Below are 18,936 nucleotides of genomic sequence, written 5' to 3' on the forward strand. Positions count from 1 at the left end.
GAACCTGTGCGATCCTCCTGTCTCAGCCTCTCAATGGGAAAATGTTTTTTAAACATAGCTCATCCAGCTTGCCAGTTTCTTATTTCTAAGAACACCAAAGAGTTGCTTCCAGTGAACTATATTTTTTTAAATTTTGCAAAATTTAACATGGTATTTAAGTGTTCAACCTCTACTTTTTAATATAAACTCTAAATACAGATAAAAGTTCTTAAGAATGACCCTGAATCATTTATATCTTAACTTATTTACTTGAAACTTCTCTTAAAAGAAAAAAAAGAAAATTTATAGAAACTTAATTTTGTTTCTCCTCTTTTCTTGTAGCTCTCCACAGCAACAATGAGAATGAATTCCTTGTTTTCACCACATAGTCTTCTATGAGCAGACCCGTTTCAGGCAGTCTAAGTATTTCCCTTCCGTGGGGACCAGCATGGCAGGGTTCAAGCGAGGCTACGATGGGAAGATTGCAGGGTTGTATGACCTGGATAAAACCCTGGGTCGAGGCCACTTTGCGGTGGTTAAGCTCGCCAGGCATGTCTTCACAGGCGAAAAGGTGGCGGTGAAAGTCATCGACAAGACGAAGCTGGACACGCTGGCCACAGGCCATCTCTTCCAGGAGGTGAGGTGCATGAAGCTGGTGCAGCACCCGAACATCGTGCGCCTCTATGAAGTGATCGACACTCAGACCAAGCTCTACCTGATTCTCGAACTCGGAGACGGAGGAGACATGTTTGATTATATCATGAAGCATGAGGAGGGGCTCAGCGAGGACTTGGCCAAGAAGTACTTTGCTCAGATAGTCCATGCTATATCATATTGCCATAAACTTCATGTAGTTCACAGAGACTTGAAACCAGAGAACGTCGTCTTCTTTGAAAAACAAGGTCTTGTCAAGTTGACAGACTTTGGTTTCAGCAACAAATTCCAACCAGGGAAGAAGCTCACCACCAGCTGTGGCTCCCTCGCGTACTCTGCCCCAGAAATTCTGCTCGGTGATGAGTACGACGCACCCGCAGTCGGTAGGTAACCCCTCTCCAGCATTGCCCACCGGAGCTCTACCAGCTAGCATTTAGTTGGTTAGATCAGTTGTTTATCGAAAAGTACTTTATAAGAGATTTCAGTTAAGGTGCCCTGCCCGAGACAGTGCCGTTCCTTGAAAACTGACAGTGGGTTTATTTCAGCCTTCTCTTGGCAGGTGTCTAAAGTAGACTTGTGAGCCCAAGGGGGAAAGAGTACGTCACCATTGCAGGTAACCTCGGCTGCTGGTGCCCGTTTTTTCCTAAGCCCTGAGTTCTTCCCATGCTCCTGGGCTTTTTCTGCGGTGGTTCGAGCTAGCTCCTCCCTGCACATCCTCTTTTACAATTACTGGGGCCCAGCTGGAGAGTTACCGTGAGTGTTAAAGGGCAGTGTCAAGAATTTTAAGTCTTGGAATCATCTTAACTGTGACCTTGAGCAAGTGCTCAACCTCTGCTTTATTCTTCCTCTGTCAAATAGAATTAAATCAGATACAGGTATGGTGCTTCATTATTTCTTGTTGACTCTTCACAGCAACCTGAATGGTGGTTATTGTTCATCTCTTTTTTTTTTTTTTTTTTTTTTTTTGGTGGTACTAGGGGTGGAACCCAGAGGCCTTCTACCTCTGGGCTACACTCCCAGACCTATTTTATATTTTGTTTGGAAACAGGGTCTCACTAAGTTGCTGAGAGCCTCACTAAGTAGCCGAGGCTGGCTTCGAACCTGTGCGATCCTCCTGTCTCAGCCTCCCAAGCAGGGGGATTACAAGCGTGTGCCACCACGCCCGGCTTGTTCATCTCATTATTGAGAATGGGAAGCTGATGCACGGAGTGCCTGCAGTGTGCAGACATTGGACTCGCGACAGCTCGCGGCCTGCCCCGCGCCTTCTCCTTGCCCAACACTGTGCTGCTCTCTCTCCTTCCCTGCTCTCCTGTCATTTGTCAAAAATTATCTACTTCTGGTAGAAGTGCTTCCTGCTTTTGAGTTTGTATGGACTTTTTCCTCTTAGGATCACATCTGTTTCAAAGGACACATAGGAAATTATTTTTAATTTCTAAGGATTTGTTGCTCTGAAAGTATAGTCAACCTTTAGTATAATCTTGGAAAAATATGGCCTAATATTATGTGCACATGATGTCAAACTTGATAGTTTTCCACCTACAGTCGGATCGTTTGAAATGCAGGTTACAGAAGATTAATAACGAAGGTATACTTAACAGTAAAGAGTGCTGTTGTTACATACTGACCACCCTGCATACCAAGACACTGATGCTCACGTTAGACTATTGTGTTCTGGAAAAGAAAGGGTTACTGAGTGCTTGTTGCCTTCTGCAGATGGCCAGGCCTCACTGAAGCTTTTCATTAGAGTATTTGAGCCAGGGGTTCTTGATTAGCAGAGCTACTTTAATAAGAAAACACAGCCAGGAGTTTATAGGAGAGAGACACAGATGCCTACACACGGCGTGGAGGCCTTCAGCCTAATTAGCATAGGGAACTGGACCTCAGAGCCATATAAAATACTGTTTCTCATGTTGAGAAAAACCAAAGCCAGACAAAACTGAATGTTGATAAGGCTATAGCACCTCAAGAACTCTTGTACAGTTTAGAAGACGAACTGGCGATACCTAGCAGAGAAAGACGTACACGTCTTGTGACCCGAAGGAGTGGTCCTCTGCACCATAGAAGTTCTCACTCACCGCACATTCAGGAGATCTTCAAGGAATGTTTTTAACAGCAGCGTTGAACATCCACCAGTGGGAGAGTACATTCACACTGACCTCTGTTCATGGCGAAAATTAATGTAATGTAAATCAGCAGGACTGGGCCTGACCAGCGTATTATTTGAGGGGGAAAGCCAGTTGGTGAAGAGTGTAAGTAGTATAGAACACACAGAGCCAGCTCCACGTTGCTCGGGGCTGCGCACACGCAGCGTGCCTGAAGAATGCAGAGAGCACGGCACGCCTACGGGGTGTCAGCTGGACTGCAGTATTTGTTTTCCAGGTTTAGTGATGGGTGCACAGGTGTTTATTACCCTGTTATTTTCTTTTATCTAAAGTCTTGCAGAAAAACTTTTAAAAAGGCATGCAGACTTGTTCAGGAGGATGTCCACAGTCTGGTGAATGATGACTGTGTGGGTGGAGCTCGCGGGTGACATTTCTTTTTCATTATCTGCATTTATTTCAGTTCGTTTTATGTAATGGTATGATTAAAGTAAATAAACAAATGGACGGTTATCTTTTTGCTAATATACTGTTAGTTTGTGTTGTCAAATCAGTCAGCAGTTCTCCACAGATGCGGGTTTGACTTTGTTTACTTCAGGTTTTGTTTTCTCAGTCATGGTTTCTTCATCCATGTTAGTACTTTCTGGAGTCTCTGAGTTCCTCTGTTCCATGTCTGGAGCTGCAGGCTCACTGGCTCCTGACAGATGCTTCTAATGTGTGTGCTGGGCCCTCCACAGGCGGGGACCGCGTCGGGCTCATCGAGAGTCACTGTCTTTGCCAGTCCACCTTTACTGTTTGATTCCTTGTTTAGCCCAAACGTTACTTAGAAAAAATTCTTCATTTTATTCCAAGGGGATGTGTTTATTTTTCCTTTTAGTGCTCTGATTTTTGATATCTAGTTTTAGTACACTGAAGTTAATAAGTATACCCATTGGTTTCTGCTTTGAGGAATATTTTTGACTATGGCTTAATACATTGCAAATTTTAACATGGTGATAATTCTCTGTGATTAAAATTATAATTCCATAACTATGCTAGTCTCACTCTGATCCGTGAATTTTATATTACAATCAGTTTTTATCTTATACATGTTTTTTCAAGCTATTTAAAGAGTACTTAAAATTGTTTTTATGTTTTTCTTCAGTACCAGGGATTGAACCCAGGGATGTACCCTCAGTGTTTTTATTTTGAGATGGGGCCTCACTGAGTTGACCAGGCTGGCCTTAAACCTGTGATCCTGTTGCCTCAGCCTCCCAGTCTTTGATATTATGGTGTGCGCCACCATGCCTGATTTTAAAAATGCCTGTTTATTTTACTTGATGAGCTATTAACTGTCAGTCTGAACTGTTTGATTGGTGTGTACTCAGCTGCACTTCAGTTCTGTTTGTTATTGCTGCGGTCCATCTCTTTTTAACAGTATGCGGTTTTATTTTGTGTCTGATCTTTTGTGGTTTTCACTAACTTTCTATCCATGTCTTGCTATAGCATTCAAGTTTTCCTGTTCCTTCATCTTCTAGCAGTTTTCCAAATGTATGGTCAGTTTTCTGTGTTATTGGCATCCATTCTTCATGTCCAGAGCTAACCAATGTCCACATAGGTAGATTATTTCTCCTACTCAGCAATTAAGATAGTAGCTATAATTTGCTTTTACTTCCCTTTTAGTAATTTTTTTTTTTTCAGTACTGGGGATTGAACCCAGAGCCTTCTATATCCTAGGCAAGTACTGTACCACTGAGCTATACCTCCAGCTTTCATTTTAGTAATAAAACGTTGATTTGCCTTTGCTTACAATAAATGCTTTTTATCTGATTTTACAGATTTCTTGGCCTCCCTTTTCTTCACTTACATTATTTTGTTTTGTTTGTAATCCTTTAAATGAGGAATTTTGAAAAATTCCCCAAGTCCTAGTCTATCTAAAATTGTTCCTTATATTTGAATGATAATTTGGGTATAGAAATGCATATTCAAAATCATTTTCCTCCCATCTTCAAAGATAAATTTTTCACAGAGAGTTTTCTGTCACGTGTTTTTTACTTCCAATGCTGCCGTTGAGAAGTCTAATGAGAGACTAATTTTATTTTGTACATTTCATTGATTTTACATTACTTCTTTTTCTTATATATTTAGCACATCTGCTAGCACACCGCTAAGCTGGTTTTTTGAGTGTGTGTTATTTCTTTGATGAACTGGGTTCCTCTCATTGTTGTCATTTTTCTCAGTGCTGCTTGGGCATGTTAAGTGTATGTGTGGCTATGGTGCCTGAGTATGGAGTCTACCTCCAGTGGCTCTGGGACGGAGCAGGGGTGTGGCCAAGTGGGAAGTCCTGGCAGCTGGTCTTACTGTCTGACACTCGTACAACTCTTGGGCACAGCCCTCTCTGTCCCTGGTGCCCATAGACACTCCTGGCCTGGGGCACATGTTGCTCGGTCTTGGGTGGTATCTTCAGGGAATCGTGCTCAGTGGGGAGCTTGTCTCAGAAGCTGACATCTATATAATTCCATTGTTACAATTCTCTTGAAGCCACGGATGATAAAGGGAGTAGATTGGTGGTTGCCAGGGCCCAGCGATGGTGGTGGGAGGTGTGGCTCTGAAGGACTCTCGTGAAGGGACGTGGTGTGGCTGGCGGGAGTCAGGTCTCCCGTGCTGAGTTGCGTGGGCACCAAGGGCCCACAGTAAGTGTGTGGATCTGGATGCGCTTGGGGCGCTGGGCCAGTTCAGCTTCCTGGATTCAGTTTGTACTAGGTAAAGCAAGAAGTTACTGTGTGGGTGAAGAACCGTGGGACTTAAGCTGGGCGTGGTGGGCACACTTGTAATCCCCGCGCTTGGGAGGCAGAGACAGGAGGATCACGCAGGTTCTAAGCCAGCCGCGTGCGCTGGCTTAGGAGACCCTGTCTCCAAATAAAAATGTAAAAAAATAGGTCTGGGAGTGTAGCCCAGAGGTAGAAGGGCTTCCAGGAACCCCAGTACCACCAAAAAAAAAAAAAGAATCGTGGGACTTACTCCGCATTTGGGAGTTTTGGCCATGCCTGTGAATCTGTCTTTCCAAACGAGAAGTTGACAAAAGACAAAAGGATTCCTTTCCTGGAAGGTGAGGATCCAGTGGGGAGAGGGGGTCCTCGTCCATAAGCTGAGGTGGCAGTTTCAGGGAACCACCACTCGTAAGGAAAACGGTGTGTTATCTGCCTTGTGAAATCTAGGACTGCTAGACTGCTAGCACCCCCTTCTGCCCAGACTTGAAAGACTGCTCCCCTTCTCTGTCAGAATCCAAAGCAGAGTCCGCACGCTTCCAGCGTGGCTCTCCAGCGTGGCTTGCCTGTCTTTTCCCTGCGTCCCTGGGGCTGCTCCATCTGCACTTTCTGGGGCTCACAGCCTGGCCCAGCCCTGCTGTGGCCGACTGTCCTCCCACCACAGACCCTCCTGCCCACGGGCCTCCCTCTGGCCTGCCAGTCCCAGCGCAGCCGCCCTTCTCCCCACCTCTCCTGTTCTCTGCCCCCGCCACTGGCGTAATAGTGCTGCCCTTGGACCAGGCAGGGGTCAGGTGAACGAACACACGCACGTACTTAGTGAGCCCCAGACCCAGAATGGGCCTGTCCCCCCGAGGTGACTGCCTTGCTTCTCTGGGGAGGCCACAGGCGCCTCGGGCTCTGTGCTGCTGCGGCGCTGTGGTCCCGGAGGGACTGCGGCACTACCCTGGCCTCGTTTCCTCTTCTGCCTCTTGGTGTGGAAGAAAGAGTATGGGAGGTGCCGCCAGGAAAATGGTCCTTGGGAATTTCTGAAATGTCGGTGGCTGTGGGAAAACAGGGAGAAAGGTCGGGCACAGGACCTTTGCTCGCCTACGTGCTGTTTTTAGTTGTGTTTAACTCTCAGAGTGGTAGGTTATTTATATGTAGGGACTAGCTTACGTCTAGATTTTCCCTTTTTTAAATGTTTGATGAAAACGAAAGTCCTGGAATTTGGTAACTGGTTACTCGGACCTTCAAAGAGTTTGTCAAGTCATTGAGAATACGACCTGTTTTTATATGCAGAAACACACACACACACACACATACACTCACACACACACACACACACACACAGATAAGACAGATAGAGACATATAGAAATCAAGTCTACTTACATTCACTTGAGGTGATCGCATTGGAAACGGCAGAGGAGTTAGAAATAATCTGCCTGGATTTTTTGTAAAGCTTTTCGAGGGGAGAGTGGTAAGCCCTTTGAAGAAGAAATGCTAGTCTGTAAAACCAAAGGCACTTTAGAACTTTTAAACACAGTGAATTTGGGAGCCTGTTGTTCCTAAAACATTTTTCGGGATAGACTGCGCTTTGAGTGTTGAAACGAAATGATGTTAGAGTTTTAAGAAGTGGGAAGAGCCGGGCGTGGTGGGCACGCTTGTCATCCCAGCATTCGGGAGGCTGAGACCTGAGGGTCGCAGGTTTGTGAATAGCCTCAGCTACTTAGCGAGGCCCTCTACAACTCAGTGAGACTTTATAAACAATATATATATATAAAATATATATATTTTTTATAAAGAATAAAAAATAGGGCAGGGGGTGTAGCTCGGAGGTAGAATGCTCCTGGGTTCCATCCCCAGACCCGCAAAAAAAAAAAAAGAAAGAAAAGTGGGAATATCGGTGTGCCTGCTCCCCTCCAGCCTGCCGTGTGTCTGCCACTGTTGTGCTGACGCGGTGGGCCTGCTAGCACTGGCTCCTGACCGGTCCTGGCTTCTCGCCTTCTCCCATCAGGAAGTGTCCTGTGTGTCCACAGGAATGGCCGCTCAAGAGACACCACCACAAGCATTCATGCAGGGCTGCGGTTGGCTTTTTGGAGGGCTGTAGATTCTGTCAGTCAGATGCTCGTGTGCGCACATGGACTCTGGTAGCTGAGGACAGGTGTGGAGGTGTGCTTCTGCACAGGTCTTATCCAAACACGTGCCCCCTTTGGTGTTCACCCCTTACTCTTTGTGTTTGCCTTTGGAAAAAAATGGTTTATCCTACCCAGTTTTTATTGGTTATAAGGTTTATTAGCCTTATAAGGGTGTGTTAAGATTATATCCAGTATATCATAAAACAGTGCCTACAAGTTTTGAATTTTAGTGTAGAATTATTTTAAATCCTGAAACCCAAGGCAAAAATGATAGGTCCTCAACATTCGTGGCACGCGTCTGGTAAGGAGGAGAACCAGACGCAGTGGGTGAGATCTCCTCCTCGATAGACCTGAAACCTGGGCCTGGGATGTCGCCAGGCGCAGTGGAGGCGCACTAGTTGGCGGGCTAAAAATAAAGGGGGCTGTGGATGGCTGTAGAAAGAGGACGTTTTGAGGGCACCTGTCCTGGCTGCCCTTCCTTAGGAGCTGGACAGCGCTGCCAAGCTGCTTGCGCCCCTTGGCTCCCGCCCTCACCCTTGCTCAAGAGCACAGCCCTTGAGGGAGGGGCGGCATGTATGTGTATATCTTATCTGTGCCCCTTTGCCTGGTAAACAGGACATGTTTCTAATGTTTGTTTAGCAAATAAGCATTACAAGATGAACTAAAGAAATGAAAGCTACACTGCACACGTCGCACAGAGTAATCGTGGCTCTCCCTCCACTCACATCCTAGCGCCTTCCCCAGCCTTTCTGTCTGTTGATTTGAGGACTCCTGGGCTCAGAGGATCTAGTGAAAGAGACGTGGGAACAAACATACATCCTCGCTTCGGTTTCAGAGGTGGTTACTGGCTACTCTGAACCCCCTTTTAAAATTTGGTCTTGTAAGTTTTAGGGTGAATAAAAATATGGACCTGCAACCATGTGACAAAAAGGATTAGCATAAGAAATTTTGAAGCAAACCGAGTTTAAAATACAATTGTAAGGATGACGTCCTTATATTTGTGCCTTTGGGGCTTGACTCTAACTTACTGATGTTTTTTGTGTTAGATCTTTTGTTTTCTTTACACTTTAAGTTTCCAAGTTATGACTATGGTAGGAGATTATGATGGAACATTTGAAGGTAAGGTTTGTAGATGAGGCGTTTCCTAAAGGACGACCAAGTCATTGGGGTATACAGTAATTTTTTTTTTAAAGTCCAAAAGGGCTAACTTGTAGGTGTTTGGTATGATTTTTTTTAAAGCCAATTCTGCATTAGTAACAGAGTTTGTGTGTATCAATCTCCACTGACACTGGAGGTCTTCTTTAGAGTTTAAAGTGATATAGTGTGGAATCAGAAGCCCCAGAAGGTGGAAGGGAGCCCCGGCTGGTGTTTGTGATCCAGCTGTAGTTGGGTGAGTCTCAGCCTGTGCTCTGGTGATGACTTTCCAGAGAGCTGAGGCTGCTGACAGACTCGTGGAGCAGTATGCAGAGGAGGGTGCCAGGAGGTTAATGCCCATGAGACACAGTACATACCAGGTTAATGCCATGAGACACAGTACATACCAGTCGGCATACGTTTATGTTCTTACCTCAGAGTAGCTGTTTTTCCAAATGTTACCTGTATTTCTGATGTACAAAAGAGCACTTTGTTAAAATGTACCAATTCTGTTTGACTATTTTTAGGAATAATTATGGTCCATTGAAACTCCTGACGTCACATTATGGTCTTGCTGGGATTTCTGCTTCAGCTCTGAAAAGGTTCTTCCTGTTCTGGTTTCAGCTCATCCATTTGTGTTGATCTCAAGACTTTATGAACATTGTTTCTACAGATGGTTGTTTTCGCCCATTATAGCAGGATTTGCGGTCTTCAAGTCCCATTGTTTTAGGTTAGCCTTGATTTGTGCGCAGTCGTCCGGTTGTGGGAATGGTACCTTGCTGTCTGTCCCATACAAGGACCACCATATTACTCAGTCATCAGAAAACAGCTTGAGTCTTTTCAGCCTGTTGTTTGGGAAATTGGGGGTCAGGGGAAGCAGCTTTTCATATGGAAAGGAGGCTTTGCAAAGTTGTTCCTGTGTTACTTAAAGGAAGATAAATGAGCTTTAGAATCCTTAACTATCAGTGGCTCTGACCAGTTGGAGAACGGCTTACTGATCACTTTCTGAGTTGTCCTGAAATAATAAAGTGCCAGGAAGTAAATAAAGACTTCTGGGTAGTGGAGAGTAGACAGAGTGGACGTGTTTTATTCATAAACATCACTCAGGGTCGCATCCAGTCCTTAGTTAATTTCACATACAATTCTAGCAAGTGCAGTAAATTCATGGCTCCAGCTGTCTGCTAACAGGTAACACGGGGGCCTCCCAGCAGCAGGCACCTCATGGTGGCAGGAGGTGAGAATCCTGAGGTCGTAGCTGGCAGTGCAAAGCACACTGTCGCGGCCTGAGGCCAGGTGGTCAGCAGTGCTCACGGCCCCTTCCTGACGTGGGGGAGGCAGGCCCTCGCCATGGATGAACCCTCCACGGAAGAGAAAGTGGTTATTAGCTTCTGTGTGAGGGACACCCAGAGGTGAGCTGTGGTGAGGTCGGCCTGAGGACGCGGTGGCCCCCAGGGCATCTCCCTTCTCTGCCCCGGCTCACGTGCTTGGCGCGGCACGGCGCAGTGCCCGCACCTAGTGGTGCCACACGTTTGCTGAGCATCACTTCAGTGTCTGCTCTGGGGCCCGTTGGGTAGGACAGGGGCCCCGGGGTTCTTCAGCTGCCTCTTGTAAGTGGCAGAAGCAACAGGCTCTAGTAATGCTAAATCCCTCCATTATCAGAAGGCGGCAGAGGAAGAATTATTCAGTAAATAGACTAGGGTAATTAAATATCTGGGGAAGAAGGAATGATAGGCCCTACTTGTGGTACATGTGAAAATAAAGGATTCGGGCCAGGCGGGTGGGCACGCTTGTAATCCCTGCATTTGGGAGGCAGAGACAGGAGGATCGTGAAGGTTCGAAGCCAGCCGCGCTGGCTTAAGAGACCCTGTTTCCAAATAAAAAGTATAAAAATAGGTCTTCTGAGAGTGTAGCCCAGAGGTAGAAGGGTTTCCAGGAACCCCAGTTCCACCAAAAAAATAAAAAATAAAAAATAAAATAAATAAAGGATTTGCATATGAAGAATTAAGGGGAAAAGTGAATATTTGTATGATGTTGGCCTTTCTATGCAAGAGTGCTAAGAAAAAGGCTGATTTGATTATTATGGCTTTTGACATATATGAAAGAAGGTACAAAAATGGGGAAATATTTGTAATATTGTAATATATGAGTACTATTCTTCATATAGCATGACTCTTAAAAATCAGTGGCAAACTTCCCTATACACAAATGAAGAGTTTGTTAAATAACCTTCATAAATAACAAGTAAAGAAGAAAAACCTTTTTTGTCTTAAAAGTGATTATCCAGGACTTAGTATAATGCACTAATAGTGTGGACTGTGGTATTGACAAAATGGTAGATATATTAGTGGACACAGTAGAAGAAGTCCATAGATACGCCACACAGAAAAGGTCGTTTGATTTTCAGCCAGGCTTCTAAAACAATTCAGTGGAGAAAAGACAGGTTTTTAGCAATGTTGGAGGAACAGTTTAGTATTCATATGCCAAAAGATGAACTTTGATCAGTACTTACACCATTTATAAAAACTCCACTTACATCATGGGTCTGAATGCAAAATACAAAACCATAAGACTTCTAGATGAAAACAGAGGAGGGATTCACAACCTTAGCTTAGGCAAAGATATTTTAGATACAGCAGCAAAAATGTGATCCATAAAAACATTTGCTAAATTGCATTTTATAGAAATTAATTCCTATTTCCCGAAAGATATCATTAAGCTGCAGACTGAAAGAGGATACTTGAAAGTCACATATCTGACAAAGAACGATTCCAAGATGTATAAAGCACTCTCACAGCTCAGTAGTAAATGAAAAGGTGGCCCCGTTTAAAAGCGGCACACGATTTGCGTGATCTATCAAAGGCCTAACATGGCAGGTATGTACCCTCAGGCACCAAGGGATGGAGACCTGACTGGAGCAGGGGCACTTGGGATTCTGGTGGGAGCTAAAGTCCTGTGACCTCTTTGGAGAAGGTTTGTCAGTTTCTGGCAGAGAGAATGATATACTTACCCAGTAAGTCCACTCCTGGATATTTACCTAAGAGGAATGAAGCTCTGTCAGATCCAGGCGTGGTGGTGCACACCCATAATCCTAGAAGGGGAGGCTGAGACAGGAGATTGCAGGTTTGAGGCCAGCTTCGGCAACTTAGTGAGACCCTGTTTCAAGTAAAGAAAGAGGGCTGGGGGTGTAGCTCAGAGGCAGCACGCCCCTTGGTTCAATTCCTACTACCAAAAAATTAGGTTAATACAAAAGCCTGTACATAGTGCTTTTAGTGGCTTTATTCATAATTGCCTCAAACCGAAGTAAGTTGCAGGACATGTATGCATTAGAATTCCACTCAGCAGTAACAGGGCCGAAGTATTGACCCGTGTAACAGCAGAGGTATGTCTCAGGTCCAAAGGCCACACGCTGCATGACTCAGTCAAGGCCAGTTGAAGAGCGCTGTGAAGCAGTGTGGCTGTCAGGGCCTGCGCCCGGCGGCGGTGAAGGACGGGCAGGAGCACGGCTGGGGAGCGTGCTGTACCCTGGGTGTGCTGGAGGTCGCACGGCTCCGTTTGCAGGGCTTGCAGAAACGCACACTGCGAGGTGAATTTTAGTGTGTGCAATTATACCTTACAGAACTTAGGCAGAAGTCATCAGGGCAGTATAAATTAAAGCAAATCTTTGTATCTTTACCCATCTGTAGGACTCTGGTACTGGTGAGTGTGGGACTGGAGGACCTTTCCACAGGCTGCCAGTAGATGGGATCTTCACTTCTTCATAACTGAGAGAAGTAACTGTTAACTTTAAAGACAAGAAATGTGTGCTTGTCGTTGGGAGAACTTTCTCCTGAAGTTTTTTTTTTTTTTTTTTTTTGTTTTATTTTTTTTTAAATTTTATTTTATTGGTGCACTGTATTCATACATCATAGTGGGATACAAACTTTTGTAGACATACATGCACACATCGCCCAGTCAGCCCCCACCCGATCCCCACCCCATTCTCTCCCCATCCCTCCCTCCCATGCTTGGCTTAGTGGTTGACATCTAGTATTATAGCAATTTATCCAAAATTAAAAATGATAATCTCACATAACAGTTTCATTTGTCTGATACCAAGCTTTTGATGTCTTAAAGATAACATTTCAATATTTCTTTTTGCTTTCTTTCTTACCAGAGAATATTTTTTTCTTTTTTTTAGGTGAAACTATCATATATTTATTTTTCAGAAAAAAATCTATCCTGATATGGAATATGGACTCTAGATACCCAAAACAATCTCGAAGCAAAAACAAAGCTAGAAGATGTATATTTTATGATTTCAAACCATATAAAGCTACAATAATTGAAACAGTGTAGTACTGTTCTAAAGGCAGATATATAGACCATTGGAGTTAAATACAAGCCTAGAGCTAACTTCTTCCCTATATTGTCAAGTTATTTTTGACAAGGTTTCCACGAAGATTTGGTGGTGGAAATAATAATCTTTTAACTAAATATTGTTGAAAAATAATAATTACATGGAAAAGAATAAAATTGGACCCTTACCTAATCCCACATACAAGTATTAACTCAAACTAAATAAAAGACCTAAATATAAATCTTAAGACTATAAACTTTTAGGAGAAAATCTGGGTCATAAAACCTCACAACATTGAAATTGGCAGTGATTTCTTGGATATGATTTCAATGGCACAGGCAACAGAAGAATATACAAACTCCCTAAAAAATAAAAGAAAATATTGTATATCCAAATACAATGTAAACAGAGTTAAAAGTTACTAATAGAATTGGATAAAATATTTCCAAATGCTATATCTGAAGGTATATTAATATTCCAACTAGAAATCCTAAAAATTAACAACAATAAAGGCAAACAATACAATTTAGAGATAGGTAAAAGACTAACATAAATAATGAATCTCCACAGATAACCAATCTTAGTTGTCTGTTGGATGGAAACTCTTGTTTCTCTGGTTCTGGTGAGTGTTACCTATTTCTTCTTTGTAGTTAATCTCTTTGAGTATTTTCTCTAGCGCTGGTTTTGAAGACATAAATTCCTTCAGTTTCTGTTTGTCATGGAAGCTTCTTATTTCTCCATCTAATTTGATAGAAAATTTTGCTGGGTAGGAAATTTTTGGCTGGAAGTTGTTTTCTTTCAGAGTTTGGAATATGTTACTCCAAGCCCTTCTGGCTCTCATGACTTGGTTTGGGAAGTCTGGAGTGATTCTAATTGGTTTGCCTCTGAATGTCACTTGGCCCTTTGTTTTTGTTGCCTTTAAGATTCTCTGCTTGGCTTCCACATTGGTCATTTTGACAATTATATGGCGTGGGGATCCTCTTCTCGGATCCTGTCTAAAGGGAGTTCTATAAGTTTCCTGGATCTGTGTATCAACCTCTTGCTCTATGTTTGGAAAATTTTCTGCTATTACTTCCTTGAAGAGATTGTTGATCCCTTTGGTATCACTTTCTTTTCCCTCCTCTATTCCAATTATTCTTAGGTTAGCTCTCTTAAAATGGGCCCATATTTCTTCAATGTCAGATTCCTGCTGTCGGATATCTTTTTCTAGATTAGAAACTATGCATTCATTTTTGGATTGCTCATCTTCTAAGAGCGAGATTCTGTTCTCCATGTGGTCTAATCGGTTGTTTGTGCTTTGAATTGAGGACTTTACTTCATTAATTGCATCCTTTATCTCTTTTTGGCTCTCTCTGAGTTCTTTTCGAAGCACCTCTATTATTTCTACAGTTATTTTCCTGATTTGATCTTCTAGAAATCTCTGATTTTCTGTTTTATCAGGTTCTGATGTTGTGGGGTTGTGCACATTCATTACTCCAGTGTTATTCCTCTTTCCCATGATTTCGGAGGTTTGTGCCTTTCTGGGTTCTTCCCTTGGGTCACTATGGCTTCACTTAAGGTGCTCTGGATCTCGAGTCTGTATTATCTCAGACCCTACTACTCCTTTACTGGGTTGTATCACAGAGTCTCCGACCCAGGGAATCGATAGAGGCTGCTTTAAACTAAAGGGGGTGCCAGGTTGCACGCTCTCCTATGGTGTGATATCTCTGCCACCACCACTCCCTCACTGGGTCAAGTCCCAGGAGGCACAATACTGGGATTTCTCCTCTGTGGCCCGCAATTTGACTCACTGTTCTTGAGTACGTAGATGTAGCTGTACTGGACTCGGTGAATTCACTACTGCTGCTGCCACCGCCGGTGGCAATATGGCGCCTCTGCCACGCCCTCGGCCATGAGGCTGGCGTATTTTTTCTTCTCTGGTTTTGATTTCCACTCTGAATCCCTGCAGCGTGTGCTGAGCTCAGCCACTGGGAGCTTTAAATGCTGTCTGCGCCGAAAGATCCCGCCTGGCTGTTCCGCATCGGCTCACCTCGGCTTGCTGTAGCCGTCCGCTGAGTTCGCAGCTGCCGCCGGCAGTATGGCGCTGCTGCCGCGTCCTCGGGCGCGTGTGTCTCCTCTGTGGCCCTGAGCTCTGTTCTCAGTCCGCTTTCTCTCTGGAGCCTGGTGGTTTTTTTGTTTTTCTGGTGATGGTGTTTTCTGGCTATGAAAGGCGCTCTTTTTGTGGTAATGGAGATTGGTTGTTAGCGGGACTCTTAAGCCCCGCTTTTCTCGGTCGCCATCTTCCCGGAAGTCGCCTCCTGAAGTTTTAAGATGGAGGAACAATCTGGAAGTTAGAACCTTTAGGTTATAACCAAGTTGGATATTTATTGTAATTCCTAGAAAGATAGACTGATTTTTTTAATATAGGAGAGTAAATTGTATTTGTTTTAAAATCACATGTCTAGAGCCAGGCATGATGGTGCATGCTTATAATCCCAGTAGTAGGGAGGCTGAGACAGGAGGATCACTGGTTGGCCGACAGCCTCAGCTACTCAGTGAGGCCCTCTGCAACTTAATGAGACCCTGTTTCAAAATGAAGAATAAAAACTAGGGCTGCGGGTATATCTCAGGGGTAGAATGCCCCTGGGATCCATCCCAGTACTGCAAAAATAAATAAGTAAATAAATACATAAAATCATGTCTAATTCATGTATTATGAATATGTCTAAAATATGAATTTTGAATATGGCTACACTACATTTATTATTTTAAAGTTTGCTTTTTTCTATCCTCAAATAAGGAAATTAAAATGTCTCTGGACAAATTTAACCATCTTAAGGCCTGTAGGCTAGTGCTGTATTTGTTAAAAGATATACCTCATTTGGCTTTGTATTCCCAGAAAGCTTTGATATGTTCAACATTTTGTGTCTTTCCAAAGAGACCGTGCTTAGGTCTTAGCCAAGAGCAGTGCTGTGCTAGTCACTTCTATTAAATAAACCACATTAGTGGCTTCTATACTCATCTATGTTAGCACGCCTGTGGCTTATGTAGAAAATTCAGTGTTTTAAAAAACAATTTAAGAAAACATCAGATTACTTTACTATCCATGAAACCGGCATCAAGCACAGATTTCAGATGTGTAAAGTACCTACCATGTTGTACTCTGGTCTGATTGTGTTTTGACCAACTAGAGAAATAGAATTAGACTAAACTTATACTAAATTTAGTGTATGTGCTGCCGAAGCGAGCACGACTTGTACTAAACTTAAACATGTCTTCTTTTTAGCTCAAAGTTAGGTTCATGAGAGTGCATTATATTTGTTTTAATTTTGTAGGGAATTTGAAATGCAAAACCACTGCTTGAAACTACATTTAAAGCCCCTTGTGTCCAAGAAAAGCAGTTCTCAGGTGGCTCCCCTGCAGAATATCCACATCGAAACTCCTGAGAGAACACGCTGCCTGCCCACCGTCGTGCTGATGGCCCCAGCTTCCATGCTTTAAAAATACTTCTAACATGTGAACCGTTTAATTCCAGTCACAATTACAGCAAAACTGGGAAAAAGATTTCTCTCTCCCCCTCCAGCTTATAAAAGCAGATCACTAGCTTTTATAATCTTAGGAAGATGAAATTTGGAAAGGTAGACCTCTGTACTGACCTTCCCTAAGTGTTAGGAAATACCTCGAGGTTGTTCTGGTCACCCATGCTTCAGCCGACTCTACCTGGAAGTGCGCCGTGCCGGCTGCCCGTGCCGTGGCCCGACTTGGGCATCCCCTAGGAGCACACGGGACTGGAGCTTCCTGAGCACAGGATCCACCCCGAGACACCGAGGAACCGAGATGCTAAACGGGAAAGGCGAGCCAGTCCCTGGGGCTTAACCGGGGACTCTGGGCTCCTCAACACTGTTTTATTAATCACATTTTATAAGACTCACCGAATTTTATGACACATCACTGAGTTAGAGTTTTATTAACTCTTGAAGCAGTTATTTGTGCTAAAACTTAAAAACAAAGTAATTTTTACTATGGTTTTTCATGCCGTGGAGAGACTGGCCTGTTAATCCATCCTGTGTCCCCAGGTCACAGACTGAGAGTCGTTCTCTGCCAGTAGAGAATATGTGTAGGTCTTTTTCTATTGCTTTTGTACTCCTTATAAAGAAGTTCTACTTACTAAAAGACCTGCATATCACAAGGTGTCCTGTTAGGTGCAGGGTTTTTTTTTGTGTGTGTGTGTTGGGAGATTGAACCCAGGGGCATTCTACCTCTGAGCTGCATCCCCAGCTCAATTTTTTATTCTTTATTTTGAAATGGGGTTTCACTGAGTTGCGGAGGGCTCCTTAAGTAGCTGGGGCTGACTGCAAACCCAGATCCTCCTGTCTCAGCCTCCCAAGTACCCTGGGATGACAAGCATGCGCCACCACGCCTGGACAGGTGCAGCTGTTTTTTATTACTTTCATAGATAAATAAATGACTATGTTCGTAATTCAGATATCACAGACGTCTGTTTAGTAAAGAGCACAGCCCCTCCCTTCCCCAGCCTGCTCTGGCGCCTGGCAGTGCTTTGCCGCCAGTCCCCGCAAGGCTCCGCAGTGGTAAGAGTGACCTTGTTTGTTCAAGCGCGGCCACAGAAGTTACTAGCAAAATGGTAGTGCCCACATCTCCATGAAGACAGACCCCTGGGAGCTGGGTAACGGGACCCAGCGAAGCAGCTGCCACCACACTTGAACCCTAGCTTTGGAAGCGGCAGCCGGGCTTGTAGTCGTGCTGAGAGAGTCACCGGCCAGGACGTTTTGGCCTGGCTTGTCTCCCTCTTCATCTGTAAAGTCAGCTCCTAACGCACAGAATCGGGGCTGTAAGGCCATTGCTGGAGCAGTGCTGGCTGGAAGGGCGCCTGCTGCTTGCCGTCTGGGGTTTGTGTGGACGTGCATAGTCCCACAGTGTGTCCTGGAGAAGCCTTTGGCTTCTTGAACTTTGCTGTTTTCTTTGACTTGAAAAACACAAGTTTGCACAAGGCCTTGAACAGCTGACTAAAGCAAACTGTGGCCTGCCCTCACTCCTGCCCTCCTGCCCTCGCTGCCCGCTCTGTGGCCTGCTCTGAGCGTGTCCTGGGCTTACTTTTCCTCTTGGCTGTGTTTTCTGAAGAATGGAAGCGTCCACTGCCTGCCTTTGGACTAGAACACGGCTTTAGCTGCCTTGGGGACCCACTCAGCCATTTTGCAGAGCCGTTTCTGCTTTAAGTTTGCGGTTCTCTGCATTCTTTGGGCTACGTTGGGGCAGCACTGAATTTTAAAGTCACCAGGAGGCATTCAGATGAGTTCGGTCCTGGAAGAGAAATGCTGAAAGTAGATTTGAGATGACGCCATTCACCCTCATTTCTCTCCTTGTTGCTAAGGGAAAGAATGTTCCCTCTTGACCTCAGTTCTAACCTAGAGTGCTGAGAACTGGGTAACAGGGCCCTAAACCTTGTCTGGAGGCGGGTCCACACTCCACTGTTCACCTGCCTCACTCTCGGCTAAGCTTTGCCCAGATGACCAGACAGTTTTCTACTTTAAGGATGCTCCTGAATCAGGTTCCTTAGGACGAAACGCTATTCTTGCTTGGAACAGGAAGGAATCGTCAGTAACCAGGGCTCTGGGTGCTTCCAGATGCCCAGTTACTGCTGTGCAAATGGGGTGCAGAGGCAAATCATGAGCGGTTATACCACAAGGCCCCAGCTTTTACTGTCGGCTCCTGGGACCTGAACACTTTGGAAGCTGCCCGTACTGTTTAAGAACGCTCTGCCCTTTACATCAGTACTGGGTCCTATGCCGGCTGCTGGCGACCACGGTTGGAACTGAAAACTGATTGCATAAATCCCAGCCGCCGTAAGTGGTGTTGTGAAGGGTGTCCCTCCTT

General features: G+C 44.5%; 1 protein-coding gene across 1 annotated transcript in view; it reads left to right on the forward strand.

Annotated features, from left to right (window-relative positions):
- Positions 1-427: 427 nt before the first annotated feature.
- The window catches only part of SNRK (SNF related kinase), a gene marked incomplete at both ends in the record, with an annotated part of 32,630 nt that continues 14,121 nt past the window's right edge, over positions 428-18,936 (forward strand). The window contains one exon of the mRNA XM_080715004.1: positions 428-1,016. Coding sequence (XP_080571130.1) covers positions 428-1,016 — 589 coding nt within the window. The remainder of the gene's footprint in view (positions 1,017-18,936) is intronic.

This window comes from Muscardinus avellanarius (genome assembly GCF_963383645.1).
Source record: "Muscardinus avellanarius genome assembly, chromosome: 18".
NCBI lineage: Eukaryota > Metazoa > Chordata > Mammalia > Rodentia > Gliridae > Muscardinus > Muscardinus avellanarius.